The sequence below is a fragment of the Monomorium pharaonis genome, chromosome 6 (genome assembly GCF_013373865.1).
Source record: "Monomorium pharaonis isolate MP-MQ-018 chromosome 6, ASM1337386v2, whole genome shotgun sequence".
Taxonomy (NCBI): domain Eukaryota; kingdom Metazoa; phylum Arthropoda; class Insecta; order Hymenoptera; family Formicidae; genus Monomorium; species Monomorium pharaonis.
This window is the reverse complement of record NC_050472.1, coordinates 7,071,787-7,090,701: the sequence shown is the minus strand read 5'-3', so window position 1 is coordinate 7,090,701 and position 18,915 is coordinate 7,071,787. Positions and strand designations below refer to the sequence as shown.

Genomic DNA, 18,915 nt, shown 5'->3' with positions numbered 1-18,915 from the left:
GTAAAAGCACAGCTGTCAGGAATGTTCAGTTTCTCGATTATACGGAAAACACACTTGCTTTTTTTGCTCTTTCTCTCTGTGCTAAACAGATTGTAAAAAAGCCGCGCAAGCATTTGATCAAGCAATTTTATTTTGAAGTAAGAATGCTGAGAATGAGAAGGATCATTAGACATCCGAAACTGAGGACATTCTGGGAGAAATGGCAGATACTCATGTGGAAAGCCGTGCTTATGCGACTGCACAGCCCGATAACCACTGCATTGGAAATAATCATAGCTATTATCTTTACATTGCAGATTCGTTTGATATTTGAACCGCATGCTCTTCATACGCAGGTAGCCTAATTCGCAATAAGGTTCAATTAAACGAGAATTCATCTCAATACTAACATGCAACTTAATTATCCTATTTGCAATGATTTTAATATTTAATATTACATATATTTACATAGAAACTTCATATTACATTTTTTATATAAGTTATTCTTTTAACTGTATTAAGATTATACATCTATTGTGTCTTTAGAATTCGTTTCCTTAAATATCAAATTGTATATTATAAAAAATTAAAATAATATGAGTACTGATAAGAACGATATAAGATATCTGAACTTAATAAGACTCACTTGATTTCTTTTATTTTTTACAAATAAAACTTGCTCAGCCCAGACAATCTTGTAATAAAATATATGTACATATTTTTATATTAAATGTTTAACAATATTATAAATAATTCTAATATAATTGTACATATTCTAATATATTTCTTTTATATTTTGCATAAAGGATTTAGAGCGATACAGTCAAGATGATCTCCTAGGGAAATTGCCGAAGGACGTGCAATGTTGGTATGCTCCGAGAAATACATTTGTAGACGAGTTGATGCTGAAAGCCGCGAAAATGCTTCGTACAAATAGTAAGATGACATATCCCACAAACACACTTGTATAAAAAAGAAATTAAAATCAAGGTTACATATTGCGCATCAGTTCAAGCAGCTGACAGCGAAATTAGTCTCGTGCGTTCACGTTACGCGAGAAATGACACCTCCAAAGTACTATGGGCGATATTTGAGATTAACAAACACACATCTGGAAAACCAAAAGTCTTAGATTATAAAATACGTTCTTCCGAAATAGGCGAGAATCGAATGATTATGATGCAAGAGGAAGAACCTACCCACGAAGGTATACCAAACAGATATTTATAAGTAGACATTACAGCTTTGGATAATTTTTAATCAATATGAAGTTATAAAATAAATTCTATACTAAACTGCATTTTGTATTTAAAAAATTATTTACACTAAAAATTAAAATTACTTAAATTTAAACTTAATTTACATTAAATATCACTTATTAGTGTAGTTGTAATGATAATGCAATTTAATTTTGCACCCCTTAAACGCAAGTGACCAGAAAATTCTGTAAATTGTTTCATGTCAAAGATCCATATGTGTTAAGTGGTTTCATGGCTTTACAAATTGCAATTGAGAAATCCTTCGTGGAGATGTGGACAAATCCGACGCTACCGAGAATCGCTGATAACGTAAGTACTTCACACAACGAAGTTACAATAGAACTGATTTAAATAATTAATTTCATAAAAAATAATTAATAAAAGTAGACTTTTCTTCGCAGCTGACTGTCGGCCGATTTCCCTATTATAAAGTCAACTTTTTAATCTTACCATACCTTATTCGGCCCAACATAAGTATAATCTATTACGCGATGGTTATCGCCTTCCTTTTACTGCCAGCAACAGCGTTAAGAAAGGCACTCCACGATAAAGAAACTGGATTTAGAGTGAGCGTCCAACAAAATTAATTTTTAGTTAATGTATATAATTTTGTGCGCCATGCTTACGTCTTCGTACGGTGTACCTGTTGCTAATAACGATCTTACTCTAGGGTCTTATGAGATTAACAAATATGTCTTTCGCAATGTTGTACGTCGGATGGATCAATTATCTTATGATCACCCTGTTACCTGTGACAATCGCATGCACGATCCTCCTATCTCCCGTGTTTTCGGGCGCAAACGCTTTAGTCACAGCTATATTTATCATGATGTACAATATACTCTCGGCACTTTTCATGTTCACCATTGGCACGTTTTTCGAACATTGTAAGTTACTCGAAATGTCTGAGTAATAGTCTCACAAGATATTCAAGTATATACATTTTTTTATAAATACATCGTAATTCTTACACGGAAGAAATTTTACATTTTATCCTCAAGTTTATAATAGTGAATGAAATAACATTAAAAAATTTTTATATAATATTTTTCTAATTTATTAATATCTACATAATAAAATTTTAAATAATTTGACTAAATTTTACTAATATTCTATCACTGCAAAACATATCCACTCTAAATTCCGCGGAACTATAACGGAAAAAAGTGAGACTTTTTTTTCCACTTTAAATAAGTGTGAAATTAAAACGAAATTATATACGCAGGACATTATAATGTGCTTTATAAATAGAACGGACTAATGTCTGCTTTAACGGCCGTTCTCTTCCCAGTTTGTAATAAATATTTTTATTGCTAATTGTTGGTGCTAATTATAGGTGTCGATCGACGCGGTAACCATTGCGGTAAATGTACGGCATGTGATTGCGACGAATTTGAGTTGCCTCTCGCGGATGATAACACAAGTGTGTGCTTCTTTATTCGTTTCCACACGCTCATGTAAAGGCGAATAATGCAAAAGAAGCACACATTTGTGTTATCATCCGCGGGAGGCAACTCAAATTCGCAATCACATGCCGTACATTTACCGCGATGGTTACCGCGTCGATCGACACCCATAATTAGCACCAACAATTAGCAATAAAAATATTTATTACAACTGGGAAGAGAACGGCCGGTAAAGTAGACAAGCTAATTAACAGACTGCTGTAACAGTGAACGACAAAGCTATCGCTACCGGTCGCGCGGTCGCGCCATATTGCGTTGCCATGATTTTGTTTATTTCGTCCGCTTCAATATACATTGATATTACATGACAGACCACATCCTTTATAATGTCCGTTATAAAGGATGTGGTCCGTTTGTTTTATAATAATTATTTCCAGTTCTATTTATATAAAGGATATTGACATATATGAATAAAATGTCACATTAATTAAGAATTGCCCCAGTCACGCTTGAATAAAATGGACACGTAAGAAATCCGTTCTAATATTGTACATTCCGTTATAAAATATACATGTCCTTGTTAATCTATTACCATAATTTTGAGAGTAAATTCTAATAAACAAATTCTCTTTATATATCTTCAAAAATTTTATTCTTATTATCATTAAGCCTTATTTTGTTTATAGCTACAAAAGCATTGCTCACATCGATTGTGTTCTGGCTCTTTTTGACGCACTTAACTATTATTTTGGATCAATTCTTGGTAAGAGAATCTATGTTGTGGAAGATCAGTTCGCTGATTTTGCCCCATAGTGGTTTGCTATATGGAATAATAGCCTTCACGATCCGCACGGATTTTGGTGAGTCAATCTCTTCAACTTAACTTAATATAATGATTTATTTATGTAAAATAATGCTTAAATTAATTTTTATTTAAACATTGCGTTGATTAAAATCAAATACAAAAACAAATTTTTTATTTACATTTAAAAATATATATTTTTGTATTACAAATAAAATTTTTGTTTGTTATTTATAAATTTTGTTTATCAAATTTATGTGCAAATAAACACAAGTGAATAGCAAACATATAGGCAAGCAAAATAAGGAAGTTTTTTATGTGAAATTGCATAATGCGCATTCCTCTCGAGCAAGTTATTCAAGCGTATTACACAAATTACAATCCAAGACATGTTAGCACAATATTTAAATCATAGTTGTGATCAGCGAGTGACCTAATCTTTTAAATAGTAATTTATATTCTATTATACTAAAATTATACGTTTTATATTCCAAGAGAATAAATTATTTGCATTTGTAATATAAATTGCATGTAAATATAAATTATAATGTATAAGAATAAAAGATTAAGAAATATTTTAGACTTAAGTCTAAAATATAATGTATAATTTTTGTAATCATATGTATACAATTTAAAAGACAGTTTAAGAAATTTAATATAAAAATGTTTTTCGAGTAAGAATAATTGCATTACACAGATATATCACATAAATAAGAAATGTGTATAACGGTAAAGTGCGCATTACACTAATAGGTGACTATGAAAGCGAAGATTTAAGAAATATTTGGCGAAAAGTGAAACCGCAGAACTACAGTAGTCCTACTTCGTATTTATGGCCACGATGGCTTTCTGAACTGATAATGCTACGGGACCCCCACGATATCATTCACGCAGCAGAAAAAATTCCTATTGGTATAAGTCTGTTTGCGTGGTTATTGCATATTATTTTCTGGTATCTGCTAGCAGTATACTTAGATAATATTAATCCGGGGAAATTTGGCAGCGCAAAACCTTGGTACTATTTATGTAAGGTAAATGAGAGAAATTGATAACTTTAATATTATAAAAACAATTATTCTTTTTAATTATGTTACATAAAGAAAGTTTACATAATAATATTCTGTTACGTATGTCTTTTTTTATTTTTAAAAATATAATATAAAAAGTAATTTTTATAAATGTTTATAAATGTAATTTTTATAAATCGTAAAAGTACAACTATATTATTTAGAAACAGATTTATGATAATAACGATTTAATGATCCGAGGATCGACTAATTGGTCAGCAGTGGAACATACTCCATCATACATAAAGGTACATATGCCATTATGTCTCGCAAATGCACATGCAAATATGAATTCCGATATAACATTTATTTAAAGCAACTATTAACTGGTATACATAATTAATTCTTATTTTTAAAATACCTTAAGTAAAAAAAGCCTTAAAATAATAATAGAGAAAGATCAATACTGACATACTACTTTGGTTTTAGATTATATTTCTTAAGCTATCAATAAAACTTTAAAAATATAAATGCTAGAAAATGTCTCTACCAGACGGTTTAACAGTTTTCATAATATCTCTCTGTGCTTAGTTTATGATATCTTAAGACACTACTTAACATCTTAAATACAAGAAATATAAAATCTATTCTGTGTATATAATTATTTTTATTATTATATCAGTGTTATTTAGAAATTTGTATTCATAAATTATCATTTCTTGTCATTTCCTTTACTACTTTGTGGATACAAAATTATATATTATTTTCTTTAAATTAATATGTTAAATTAAAATAATTCAAAATCACTAATATAAACAGCAATAAAAATACTTATCGACATTTAAATTGCTTTTAAGAAATAATTGTTATTTAATAAAAAAACAGATTTGTCATATAAAGATCAAGAAAAAAAAAATTTTTACGAGGCATTAATATTATTATGGAAAAATATTTGACCTTACAAGAAATATATTTATATTAATAGTGTATAATATTAAATCTAAGGTTATTTTTTAAATAATTTCCAGTAACTTTTCGTGAATCCAATATTTTTCATAGTAATAATTACCTATATTTCTCAATTGTATTGTACTCAATTATACTTAGATTTCTTATATAATTAATTTACATGTATGAATAACAGCCAACTATTCGAGTGAGATGCGTCAGAAAGGAATTTGGCAGATTTGGCGAACGCATTACGGCTATAAACGATGTAACGATTGATTTTTATCATCAAGAATTCAGTGTCATTCTCGGTCATAATGGTTCTGGCAAAAGCTGTTTGTTAAAGATGATAATCGGTATATAAAAATAATTGAAGTAATGAAAATTAATCGATTTTTATAGGACTTGGTACGGTTATTAATGAAAGTATGATATGTGACAGGAATGTATAAACCGACTCATGGCCATGTTTACTTGGAGAACGGATCACTATATCCGCTCGGTTATTGTCCGCAAGAAAATTTATTAGTGAATTATTTAACGACGATACAATATCTCTATATATTTGGCATGGTAAAAATGCTTTGTTAATAAAACGTAGATAATAAGACGGAGATAATTTATGTTTTACGAATTAAGTTTTATTAATGTTTTTAATTCAAAATCAACATTTTAATAATGTATTTAAAATAATTATTTAATGTAAAAAGTATTAATTTGTAAATCTTTCTAATTAAGAATCTACGTTTTTTATATTTTAAAAATTAATAGCCAATAGCGTATATTAAATTTAGAGTAAGACATTGATCTAAATATTATCAAAACTAGTTTGCTGATAATTGGTCTGACTTAATATTTGAAAGTAAATTGTTTGTCTCTTTTTTTAGTAACCTATTAATTCATTACGCAAACAAAATGTAGAGAAAAATATATGTAATTATGTTATTTGCTTAACATTATATAAAATAATTGTGGTGTACATATTTCTACAATACATTTTTACACAAATCACATTTGAATTACATATCAATATTTAACTTATCACACACAAATTACATATACATATAAAAACTTATTAAAAACATTTATTTGTTATTGTTTATTAAAAAATATGTTAAATATTACAACAAATTTTAAATATTATATATTGAAGTATTATTTAAATTTCTATTAATACAAGTAATTTTTCAATTATTAAATAAATATTTTAAATTATTACGAAAAAAGATAAATTTAAACTCAAGTACAATATGTATATAATCAGAATTATTATTATAGAATTTTTAAAGTTTTTAAAGTTGATTCGATACTTCTTACAAAATACAATTCTTTTTTTAGATGAAAGGAATGACTTATACGGATGCTTATAGGGAAGCATTAAAGCTATTAAAACAACTTGATTTAGAGTATGTGAAGGATACGAAAGCAAAATCTTGTTCCTTTGGTGCACAAAGAAGAATTTGTCTAGCACTGGCACTTATTGGCAACTCTAAGGTGCATTATTTGATTTATAAATTTAACTATAATGAATTATACTATAAATCCAAGAATTAAATTTCATAAAATTAATAAAATTAATGGTGATTGATAAATTAAAACAATATTGCTTTTAGTTTAAAATAACTTAGTAAATTATATATATATGTTAAAAATTATTATAATATTAATTCTGACAGATTCTCATCCTTGACGAGCCTACATACGGTATCGATCCTGAACACAAAAGGCAGATATGGGATTTACTTATGGTAAAATGATTTTCTTTAAGTAGATAGCTTTATATAAAATATGTAATAAAATATAATAAAGAAATTGTGTGAAATACGCAATACCGTTTTACAGGATATAAGAAAAGACAAGACAATACTAATGGCAACAAATTCCATGGAAGCTGCAGATTTTCTTGCTGATAGAATCGCTATTATTGCAAACGGAAAGATTGAATGTTATGGATCGAAAATGTATCTGAATCGTCGATATAGTAAGATTTAACTATTTCTCTCTCTCTCTCTCTCTCTCTCTCTCTCTCTCTCTCTCTCTCTCTCTCTCTCTCTCTCTCTCTCTCTCTACGCAACAGTGTGGCTTGGGCTCACCGAGTAGAAGTCGAGGGCCTCGCTACTACAGCGAACATCCTCTCACTCAATCAGTAGACTTTTATTGCGTCTAAGTGGCATGTTTTTTGTATTACTACTTGTATCATTTTTGCTATTCTTGTTTCATATTATTTTGTCATTCTTCCATTATTATTACTATTATTGTACTTTTACTTCCGCTACTATTCTTTTGTCGCTCTTTTTATAGCACAGTAGACACACATATTATGCTTTATCCTACTTATTTCAATTTTGTTACTTATGCTTTCTTGTATTCTTTTTTCCCTTTGTTAGTACTCATATTTTTCTTTACATACTCTTTACAACATTGTTTTCATCTATGTTTTACTTATTCCATATTATTCTGCTAATACGTATTGCTGTCTCTATCAATTTTTTTGTATCTTTTTCTTTTAATTGTACCACTATTCTATTTTATGTTTGTTACCATGTACATATTACTCTTGAGACCCGTATAGGGTTATACCCTCCGCCTAAACCATATTGTAATCAATCAATCAATCTCTCATTAATATAAAATGGATTATAAATATGTAAGATAGAATTAATTTATTAAAGTAGATAGTTTAAAGACGTAAGTTAATCTAATTTTTTGGTTTTGTTATTTAAACTCTTCCAAAATTAATTGAAATAGGAATCGGTTACGTTCTGAGTTTATTAGTACAAGAAGATTGCAATGTTGAACGGATTCGTGTGGAAATACAAGAATTTTCAGCAGAACCAATTACTCTGCGAAGCACGATGGGTTTAGTAATAAGATTCGACGTGCCCAGGGATAGTCGATTTACTAAATTACTCCAACATTTAGAATTGAACAAGGAAGAATTGAAAATAGTGTCAGTTGCATTGAGTGCTGCTAGCATTGAGGGTCAATTCCTTAGGTATAAATGTTTATTTCCAACGTTTATTTTTAATTTGAAATTATTAACAATAAACTCCCACATTGTATATATATATATATATATATATATATATATATATATATATATTTAACTAAAATATACTATTTTAATTTATAAAATTATTTACAAATCATAATTATTTTATTTTTTAATTGTAAATAATATAAAAGTAAATTTTAGGCCAGCTTATACCAACGCTAATTATTTTTGTACTTAGAATAGGTTTGGAAAGCCAATTTAAGGAGCGTTGCGTAAAAATACCTAACAATAAGTACGAACTCATTGTGCAACAAAGGCGGCGGCACTTATTACAGTCAGGTAAAATTTTGGCACAATTATCTCTCGAGTTGTAAAATATAAAATATAATAAATAACAATAAATATATATATCAATAATCAAAATTTCTTTATCAATAATAACTTGTGTAAAATAATTTAAAAATTATGTAATGTTGAGGATAGATATTATAAATACATTAATTACATTACGTTCTTAATTAATTAATTAAATTTATATAAAATTTAATTTTCAGCTGAACCATGGAAGCGATTGACTAATAATGCTTTACGGCGTCAGCAAATTCTCGCAATGATTTACAAGAAATTATTGCACATTGCTTCGTCTTGGAAAATGTACGCGTTTTCAGTAAGTTTTTTGTTATGCGGAAAAAAGAAACTATAAATTATATCTTCATAAATAATTAAACAATTTTAGATAACCTTGGCAATTATTACGCTCACTCTGACAACTATGATCACAGAATTGGGCAGTTTTACATTCTTTGATACGACGTAAGTTAATTTACCTCCCAGTATAAAGAAAGAAAAATTATTTTGTTCGTACAGATATCCTATCTAAAAAAAGGCATGTAAAGTCAATTGCTCGCATTTCTCGAAGTTTATTATTGTCGCTTTTCCGCGATGCCGATTGGTTCTCTCGCTGCGCATACTTCGTGTTGCAAGAGTAGCTGTCATTGCAATTTTGACAGCTGTCAAATTTGTTAAATATTATTTATACATTTATTGTTGTAATTTATTTTTAAAAAGTAAGAAATAAAAAGTTAAGTAGCACGCGCGAAGCGAGGAGAGAGCACGGAGTGAGCGAGTGAGTGAGCGAGGAGTGAACCGGGAGTGAGCGAGGAGTAAGCAAGAAGTGAGCGAGTAGATGAGCGAGGAGTGAGCGAGTGAGTGAACGAGGAGTGAGCGAGGAGTGAGCTAAGAGTGAAAGAGAAGTGAGCCGGGAGTGAGCCAGAAATAAGCCGGGAATGAGCCGGGAGTGAGTCAGGAGTAAGCCAGAAGTGAGCCAGGAGTGAGCGAGGAGTGAGCCGGGAGTGAGCGAGGAGTGAGCCGGGAGTGAGCCAGGAATAAGCCAGGAGTGAGCCAGGAATAAGCCAGGAGTGAGCCGGGAGTGAGCCGGGAGTGAGTCAGGAGTAAGCCAGAAGTGAGCCAGGAGTGAGCGAGGAGTGAGCCGGGAATGAGCGAGGAGTGAGCCGGGAGTGAGCCAGGAATAAGCCAGGAGTGAGCCGAGAGTGAGCCGGGAGTGAGCCGGGAGTGAGTCAGGAGTGAACTGGAAATGAGCAAGGAGTGAGTCAGAAGTGAGCGAGTGAGCGACTGACTGGCTGACTGGCTGACTGGTTGGCAGTGAGTGAGTAAGTGAGTGAGTAAAGAATGAGTGAAGAGTGAGTGAGTGAGTGAAGAGTGAGCCAGGAGTGAGCGAGGAGTGAGCGAGAAGGAAGCGAGGAGGGAGCGAGGAGAAAGCGAGTAAGTGAGCGAGAAGTGAGCGAGGAGTGAGCGAGGAGTGAGCGAGGAGGGAGCGAGGAGGGAGCAAGGAGTGAGCGAGTGAGTGAGCGAGTAGTGAGCGAGTGAGTGAGCGAGGAGTGAGCGAGAAGTGAGCGAGGAATGAGCGAGGAGTGAGCGAGGAGTGAGCTGGGAGTGAGCCAGGAATAAGCCAGGAGTGAGCCGGGAGTGAGCGAGGAGTGAGCCGGGAGTGAGCCAGGAATAAGCCAGGAGTGAGCCGGGAGTGAGCCGGGAGTGAGCCGGGAGTGAGTCAGGAGTAAGCCAGAAGTGAGCCAGGAGTGAGCGAGAAGTGAGCCGGGAGTGAGCAAGGAGTGAGCCGGGAGTGAGCCAGGAATAAGCCAGGAGTGAGCCGGGAGTGAGCCGGGAGTGAGTCAGGAGTAAGCCAGAAGTGAGCCAGGAGTGAGCGAGGAGTGAGCCGGGAGTGAGCGAGGAGTGAGTCGGGAGTGAGCCAGGAGTGAGCCGGGAGTGAGCGAGGAGTGAGCCGGGAGTGAGCCAGGAATAAGCCAGGAGTGAGCCGGGAGTGAGCCGGGAGTGAGCCGGGAGTGAGTCAGGAGTAAGCCAGAAGTGAGCCAGGAGTGAGCCAGGAATAAGCCAGGAGTGAGCCGGGAGTGAGCCGGGAGTGAGTCAGGAGTAAGCCAGGAGTGAGCCAAGAGTGAGCGAGGAGTGAGCCGGGAGTGAGCGAGGAGTGAGCCGGGAGTGAGCGAAGAGTGAGCGAGGAGTGAGCTGGGTGTGAGCCAGGAGTGAGCCGGGAGTGAGCCGGGAGTGAGTCAGGAGTAAGCCAGAAGTGAGCCAGGAGTGAGCGAGGAGTGAGCCGGGAGTGAGCAAGGAGTGAGCCGGGAGTGAGCCAGGAATAAGCCAGGAGTGAGCCGGGAGTGAGCCAGAAGTGAGCCAGGAGTGAGCGAGGAGTGAGCCGGGAGTGAGCGAGGAGTGAGCCGGGAGTGAGCCTGGAATAAGCCAGGAGTGAGCCGGGAGTGAGCCGGGAGTGAGTCAGGAGTAAGCCAGAAGTGAGCCAGGAGTGAGCGAGGAGTGAGCCGGGAATGAGCGAGGAGTAAGCCGGGAGTGAGTCAGGAGTAAGCCAGAAGTGAGCCAGGAGTGAGCGAGGAGTGAGCCGGGAGTGAGCAAGGAGTGAGCCGGGAGTGAGCCAGGAATAAGCCAGGAGTGAGCCGGGAGTGAGCCAGAAGTGAGCCAGGAGTGAGCGAGGAGTGAGCCGGGAGTGAGCGAGGAGTGAACCGGGAGTGAGCCTGGAATAAGCCAGGAGTGAGCCGGGAGTGAGCCGGGAGTGAGTCAGGAGTAAGCCAGAAGTGAGCCAGGAGTGAGCGAGGAGTGAGCCGGGAATGAGCGAGGAGTGAGCCGGGAATGAGCCAGGAATAAGCCAGGAGTGAGCCGGGAGTGAGCCGGGAGTGAGCCGGGAGTGAGCCGGGAGTGAGTCAGGAGTGAACTGGAAATGAGCAAGGAGTGAGTCAGAAGTGAGCGAGTGAGCGACTGACTGGCTGACTGGCTGACTGGTTAGCAGTGAGTGAGTAAGTGAGTGAGTAAAGAATGAGTGAAGAGTGAGTGAGTGAGTGAGTGAAGAGTGAGCCAGGAGGGAGCGAGGAGTGAGCGAGAAGGAAGCGAGGAGGGAGCGAGGAGAAAGCGAGTAAGTGAGCGAGAAGTGAGCGAGGAGTGAGCGAGGAGTGAGCGAGGAGGGAGCAAGGAGTGAGCGAGTGAGTGAGCGAGAAGTGAGCGAGGAGTGAGCGAGGAGTGAGCGAGGAGGGAGCAAGGAGTGAGCGAGTGAGTGAGCGAGTAGTGAGCGAGTGAGTGAGCGAGGAGTGAGCGAGGAGTGAGCGAGAAGTGAGCGAGGAGTGAGCGAGTGATTAAGCGAGGAGTGAGCGAGGAGTGAGCGAGGAGTGAGCGAGTGAGTGAGTGAAAAAGGGTGGGAGGGAGGGAGCAAACGAGCGAGCGTAACTAGATAAATATGTAGCTAGGTAGCTAGGTAGCTAGGTAGCAGTAAGTATGCAAGTAGGTATGTATGTTGGTCTGTATGTATGTAGGTAGGTATGTAGGTATGTATGTATGTATGTATGTATGTATAATTAAACTTTACATTTTTTTATTCAAAATTGCAGAAGACGTTTGATTAATGTAAACGAAAGATAGAGAAAATCAAATTGCAATTATTATTATTTTTAAAGTGAAAAGTCAAATAGCGCACGCGCAGCGCGCTCCTGTAATGTTCTAGTATAAATAAAATAAGTATATAAATTATATAAATTATATTACTGCAACGTTTATTACATCATTCTACATCAGTTAAACTGTCTTTTAATAATTATGTTACTAAGATGCAGTAGCAAACTCTCAATAAACTTTATAATATATTAACATTATACAAAAAAATAATTACATCAAAATTACTTATTATATTCTAATAGTTTATTTTTATACATTAAAGATTTTTGCCTCTTTATCTTCATGAACAATTTTTTAAGTCTAAATAATTTACCAATAAAAATTATGTTACATTTTATAATACATAAAACATTCAAGATACATATAAAAATTATACAATATTTTTGATGTGCGCACGCTCACACACACAAAGAATAGATTTATAAAAATACATAAAAAAATTAAAATATGTATAATTATTTCTGTAGCGAGAAGGTAATGAATTTGACAAATTATATGGACAACAATTTTCACGTACTGTATTATGTGGCTGAAGAAAAATCTATGAAAGATTTTCTTATCACATTGTATATTACTAGTCAAGCATACAGTGAAAGGCATAATTATCATATTTCCAAAAGTATCCCAGCCACTGATCTCATGGTTCACCCTGATTTGCATTCAATAGAGGTATTAAAAATAAATATATCCTAAAAATTCTGCAAATATTCAATAAATAATTTATTTCATAATAGTTTAGGGACCGCTACGTGATGTCTATCGACATGTACGCAGATGGACATATACAACTTATGTATTCATCTATTGCGATACACAGTGGACCAATCGCATTAAATTTACTGCATAATGCGTTACTGCGTTATCATTGCGATTCAGAGGATTGTTGGATAAAATTAGTTAGTCGACCGTTAGTTCGTCCTGGACAAGTAATACCTTCAATATTAATTAATAAATTACATTATGCTGATTATAAAAGTATAAATTAGTATAACTTAAATATAATTTCATTTAAACAATTTTTTATCACATTAATTATAAATTTTAAGCTTATCTACTTTTGTATACTTTTATATATAAAATAAAAGAATTATTTATATTGTATAATAACTGAAATTGAGATAAAAAATTTTCTTAGTGTTTCATAAGATGTATGTGTGCTATTATGTATAAAAATTATTGATTTAAATAAGAAAATGTGAATATTTTGTATTCTATACTTGATATTTTTTAAATTAAGACACACATATGATGTTTACAGTGGCAACATTTATTGGTTCACCCACGTAGCATACGAAACTGGGAAAATGCTGCTATAGTAATAACTTTGTTTCTTCTTTTACCTTCCATCGACATGGGAATACGAGAACAAAATGCGCACTCAAAGATGCTGCAAATGAATACGATCGGTATATCTACGCGAATCTACTGGATTCCAACGTACATTATTGATTTTCTTCTATATACACTCTCCATAATGCTGTTCGAAATTGCTATCTTAATTATCTATCATCGCACATTGCATTTCTCAAACTTAGAAATTGGTAAGAATTTTAAAATATGTTTGGTAAAACTCAACCAAGAGTAAAAATAAATATGAAACATATTTACTTTTACTTTTGGTTGAATTCTACCAAAATTTTATACTTTAATATAAGTGATTAAAAATTATTATTTTTTTTAATACTTCAAAAAATTTGCTACAAAAAGACTTTGTTATAAAACAAAACTTATTTGTTTATGTATTATATAAAAATTAGAAGATTTATGTCTGTAAAAATGCCCTAAAATACTTTGCATGAAAATATTTGTAACTAATCAATGTTTCAGTCCAAGTGCTGATAATATTCTTATGTTACGGAGGGTGTGCCATTCCATTAGGTTATTGCATACAACTTTTTACAAGGAAAGCACAAAATACATATCTAATCGTCATAATAATCAATTTCATAGCCAGTTAGTTCGTTAAATTTTATATTGCAATATACAAAAAACAGTTTTGTTAAAATGTATAAAAATCTATTTAATAATAATTGTTTATTTAATATATATAATTGAAAACAAAATCACTGGAACATTTATCTTATCTGGCCAAATTTTTATATACTTTAGCAAAATTGTTCTTTCTGTGTATTTACAAATTTTAATTTAAAAAAACCGTTTAATTTAACTGCATACAAAATATCTGTAATTAAATAAAGAATACGTTTTGCAGTACTATTGGTGAACAGCTCTATTATTTTTCCATTGATCTTTCGCATACTCGGCAGCACCGGAAGATACGTGTTGGTGGTTCTTGTACATATATTTCCACCGTACATTTTAGCTTGTGCTTTAAGTAATTACATTATGCTGAATTTATATAATAGACACTGCAGCTACTTTCATACCTGCGATACAGAATTTTATATTGAAGATCCTTGTTGTCGTAAGTTCATAAAAATGATTATTATTATAAACAATTATTTCTACTGTGTACAACTTTAATATTTCAGAAAGTTGTGAAGGCGTAGAATGTTATACCCAATTAGACGTAATGTTGATTAAACAATCCGGCTCTGAGTATGATCATTCGGTCATAGACGACATACTTTTAATGATATCTCTAATGTTTGCCTTCTACATAGTGTTGGAAGTTTTTGAAAAAAAAAATCGTAGAAAGTGGTACAATTATTTTGTATCTTCCTTGAAAGACAACGATATTACAGAGTCAGAAGTCATGGAGGAAAAGAACCGAGTCGAAGAATATATGAAACGTAAGAAAAAAATAGACAGGTAGAAGATAAAAATTATCTATTATGTTACTTGCGTTTTAAAACTTATAAATTTAGAATGCAAATACTTTTTTACTGTTAAATAATTTTTACTTTTACTTAAAAAATATTTTATCCTCTTCTGCATATAGATTACGATGAAACAAAGACGCTTCCGTCCCGAGTTGCTCTTGTTGTCCAAAATTTGACAAAGAAGTACTCTGGAGAAACGGTGGTTCGAGGAATCAATTTTAATGCAAGCAAATTTATCTAATTCTAATTATAAAATTTGTTTCCATATATCTTTTATTTTACTATATAACCCTTACGAAAAGAATACTGTCAAACTCGTTAAAAAAACTATTGAAACTAAGAATGTATAATTTCAGCATGCGTTGAAGATTATAAAATTTTTCACAATTAATTATACACGCGAACGTTTAATATTAATTCGTAGTATTTTATATATTTTTGTATTATATATTTTTCTATTCTGTTTTATATTTATATATTTCATATAATAATGTGTAATATTAAATTTTAATAGCTTTTTGTAAATCTTGTTTATCCATGAAAGAATACAATATTAAATACACAGATTTTCTATTTAGATCTACAACCAAGAGTGTTTCGGATTGTTAGGATTTAACGGTGCGGGAAAATCAACGATATACAAAATGCTAGTGGGTCACACAAAAATGTCGGCAGGCAAAGCAATTTTGTATGGATACGAATTCACAAGAGACCAAGATATGGTAAGCGTTACCTTATCATTCGTCAAAAATGCAATCAAGTTATTATATCATTATAAAATACAAAGCATTTGACAAAGAACCAAAATCCATATTTCTTCTACATCCAATATTTTAAAAACAATTTTTAATTTAGTTTTTATTAGGAAATTATTAGGAAAATTTTTATTGTTTTATATAAAAAATGTCATCAAGTTTGTAGGCATGATAGGGTACTGTCCGCAAACTGACGGACTGAGCGATTTCATGACGGGAAGACAATGCTTGCAGCTTCACGCGGCACTTCGCGGTGTCCCATACGAGCATATCAACGACGAAATAAACAAATGGCTGGATTTATTAGGTAAAAATATACGAATCAAAGACTAATTAAATTAAAACAAATTAAAAATGTCTTGCTCAATTTAAAACAAGACGAAATGTTAATGTTGAAATGGTTTTTAATACTAAAATTTATTTTCTAGATATGTTGGATTTTGAGAATATGAAAATCGCCCATTATCCCTGGGGAATACAAAGGAGGCTTTGCATACTGCAAAGTTTAATTGGCGACTTGCCGATGATATTTATGGACGAACCTACCGCTGGAATCGACATAATATCCAGACACGCAATCTGCGAAATTTTGCATCAGATACGGGAGATGGGGAGATCTATATTGATCACTACGCACAGGTCAGTTCGCAACAAATAAATACAAAATACACATCAGACTCGATTTTGCGAATTTTAGTATGCGAGAAGCAGAAGCGATGTGTTTGCGCGTTGGTGTTTTGGCTGACGGACAGTTTACTGCAATTGGATCTTGTGAACATCTAAAGGCAATGTATGGCCGTAACTTCATACTGAATATTAAAATAGTACCGGGATATCAACTTGCAAAACTCGACAAGATCAAAAAAATCATAAGTGAAAGCTTTCCAACAATAAGATTCAAAGATAGTTATTTGGTAGGTGGAACATATTGAAATTTTATATATCAATCCAATTTACTAGTCTTCAATAATTGGAATAAATCAGAAACGCATTTTAAAAGATTTTAATAAAATATAAACTAAAAATAAAGTTTGTATTTCTTATTATATATTTATTTATATAGTAAGATATAAGATACACACTTATAAGATTTATATAAAATTTATGTAAATCTTACGCATTTTATATCTTATAAGATATAAGATATACATAAGTTATAAGATTTATATAATAAGATATAATTTATACACTGTTAAATTTGTAATGTCAAATTATTCCTAATTTAAGTCACTTTTAATCATTCCCATGTCATTACTACTCATACTTAATATAACATTGTTAATTTAATTGAAACAAAAATTGTTAAGAGTTAAACAATTTAACTCAAGGAATGTATTAAATTTGACTCAAATTTAGCATATTGATTAAGCATACATTGATATAAACGCTCACTTTGAAACTAAGAAATTCAACTACAAAAATGTAATTGGTTTTTTTAATTACATGTTTCGTGTTAAAATAATAAAGTTTGGCACACATGAAAGTTACAAATAACATTATATTATTTAACCAGGAATCCGGACCGAGCAAAAATCGGAACAAATGACCGTTAACCAATAACCCTTTCTTTAGTTGAACCAAAATTCTATAAAGTTTATAACACCGGATCATAACCGGACTGATAAAATTATTTTTAAAAATCGTTTTTTTTTTGTTCCTTCTTTACAGTCCTTAATATATATTTATCATTCTTGTTAATATAATATTTTTCTATCTATATATTCTCTTTATAAGATTATAAAGTTTAACAAACGCGAGCTTGTCATTATACAAACATAGATTGCGTATGACATTGACTTTATAAGAAGTGTACGCTATTAGTGCTATTAAATTATTTTATTTTGTTTTAAATCTAACAAATAATAAAGATAGAACAACGTAATAGCACGCTTTCTGAAAGTATTCTGATTCCAAAGAAAATCACAATAAAAGAAAACAAATGTTAAGTTCATATAAAGAGTCATGAAAATTTTTAATTCTATAATAATAAAAATTATCAAGTATTTTTTTTTTAATTACTATTATTTCGAAAATTTTTATATTGTTTTTTTCTATTTTTATATATGTATATGTATATATATTCAAATTATTTTATTCTACATTTTTTGTTGTTCTAGTCACAATAATATAATTTTTTTCTTTTTCTCCTTTTTGTGTACACACAGACAGAATGGAAATATAAAGGTACATTAAAAATTACATTGTACAATAAAAGAATAAAAAATGTAGAAAAGAATAATTGTTAAAGAACTGTAGTTATGACCGAAAAAAAAACCTTAAAACAGTTTCGATTTTTCTTCATTGGCTAAGAAACCCGGAACAATTATTCCGGGTTTTATTTCTGTTACGTAACTGTGACTGAACCGAAATGTTGTTTCGGTCCAGGTCCCTGTAACTCAAGAAATTGATTTAAATTTGATCATTTAACATTTAACAGTGTATATTATTGTTACGCATTTACTTTTATATTGTCGCAGGGTGTTCTTAAATACGAATTGGAGAGTGGCATTTCGTACAGTTACATGTTTGATAAACTCGAAAAGCTAAGGCAGAGATACGTGTGGATCACTGACTTTTCGGTCACTCAACCCTCAATGGATGAAGTATTCCTAACTCTAGCTAAACAACAAAGGAAGTTTCATAAAGAATTAACACTTTACGAACGTCTACGTTCATGGGTCGTACGTATTATGCGTCAAATCAACTTTGTTGTCAGATAATATTCCTTGTACATATAACTATGTGCATGTTGTCTTATTATTGTATAAATATTATTTTTATATTTGTTTGAGTAATATTAATATTTATGCATTAATATTAATTTCATCTGTTCATACTATTTCTCTAAATACATCGTAAATTTGATTATATCAACATTTGCGATAGAATTGTAGCTGTTTAAATATATATATATATAAATTAAATGTACAAATAAAAATGTAAAATTGATCACTGTTATTTTCTGCTGTTGATGGCGCTAATGAGGATTGCTAT

General features: G+C 32.5%; 2 protein-coding genes across 2 annotated transcripts; both read left to right on the top strand.

Annotated features, from left to right (window-relative positions):
* The first annotated feature begins 143 nt into the window (after positions 1-143).
* LOC105834010 (ATP-binding cassette sub-family A member 3) lies at positions 144-8,770 on the top strand. Its single transcript, XM_036288424.1, has 15 exons — positions 144-335; positions 786-915; positions 989-1,186; positions 1,447-1,547; positions 1,640-1,804; positions 1,909-2,125; positions 3,331-3,504; positions 4,200-4,477; positions 5,598-5,757; positions 5,844-5,974; positions 6,740-6,895; positions 7,078-7,149; positions 7,244-7,382; positions 8,150-8,396; positions 8,635-8,770. Exons 1-15 carry the CDS (start codon positions 144-146, stop codon positions 8,768-8,770), a joined length of 2,496 nt encoding a protein of 831 aa, XP_036144317.1.
* A 4,665-nt stretch (positions 8,771-13,435) lies between these two features.
* Positions 13,436-18,667, top strand: LOC105839954 (ATP-binding cassette sub-family A member 3). The gene is made up of 4 exons (XM_028190749.2): positions 13,436-13,924; positions 14,211-16,560; positions 16,619-16,835; positions 18,399-18,667. The coding sequence occupies exons 2-4, from the start codon at positions 16,319-16,321 to the stop codon at positions 18,639-18,641; spliced, it is 702 nt and encodes a 233-aa protein (XP_028046550.2). The 5' UTR covers positions 13,436-13,924; positions 14,211-16,318; the 3' UTR covers positions 18,642-18,667.
* Positions 18,668-18,915: the final 248 nt, after the last annotated feature.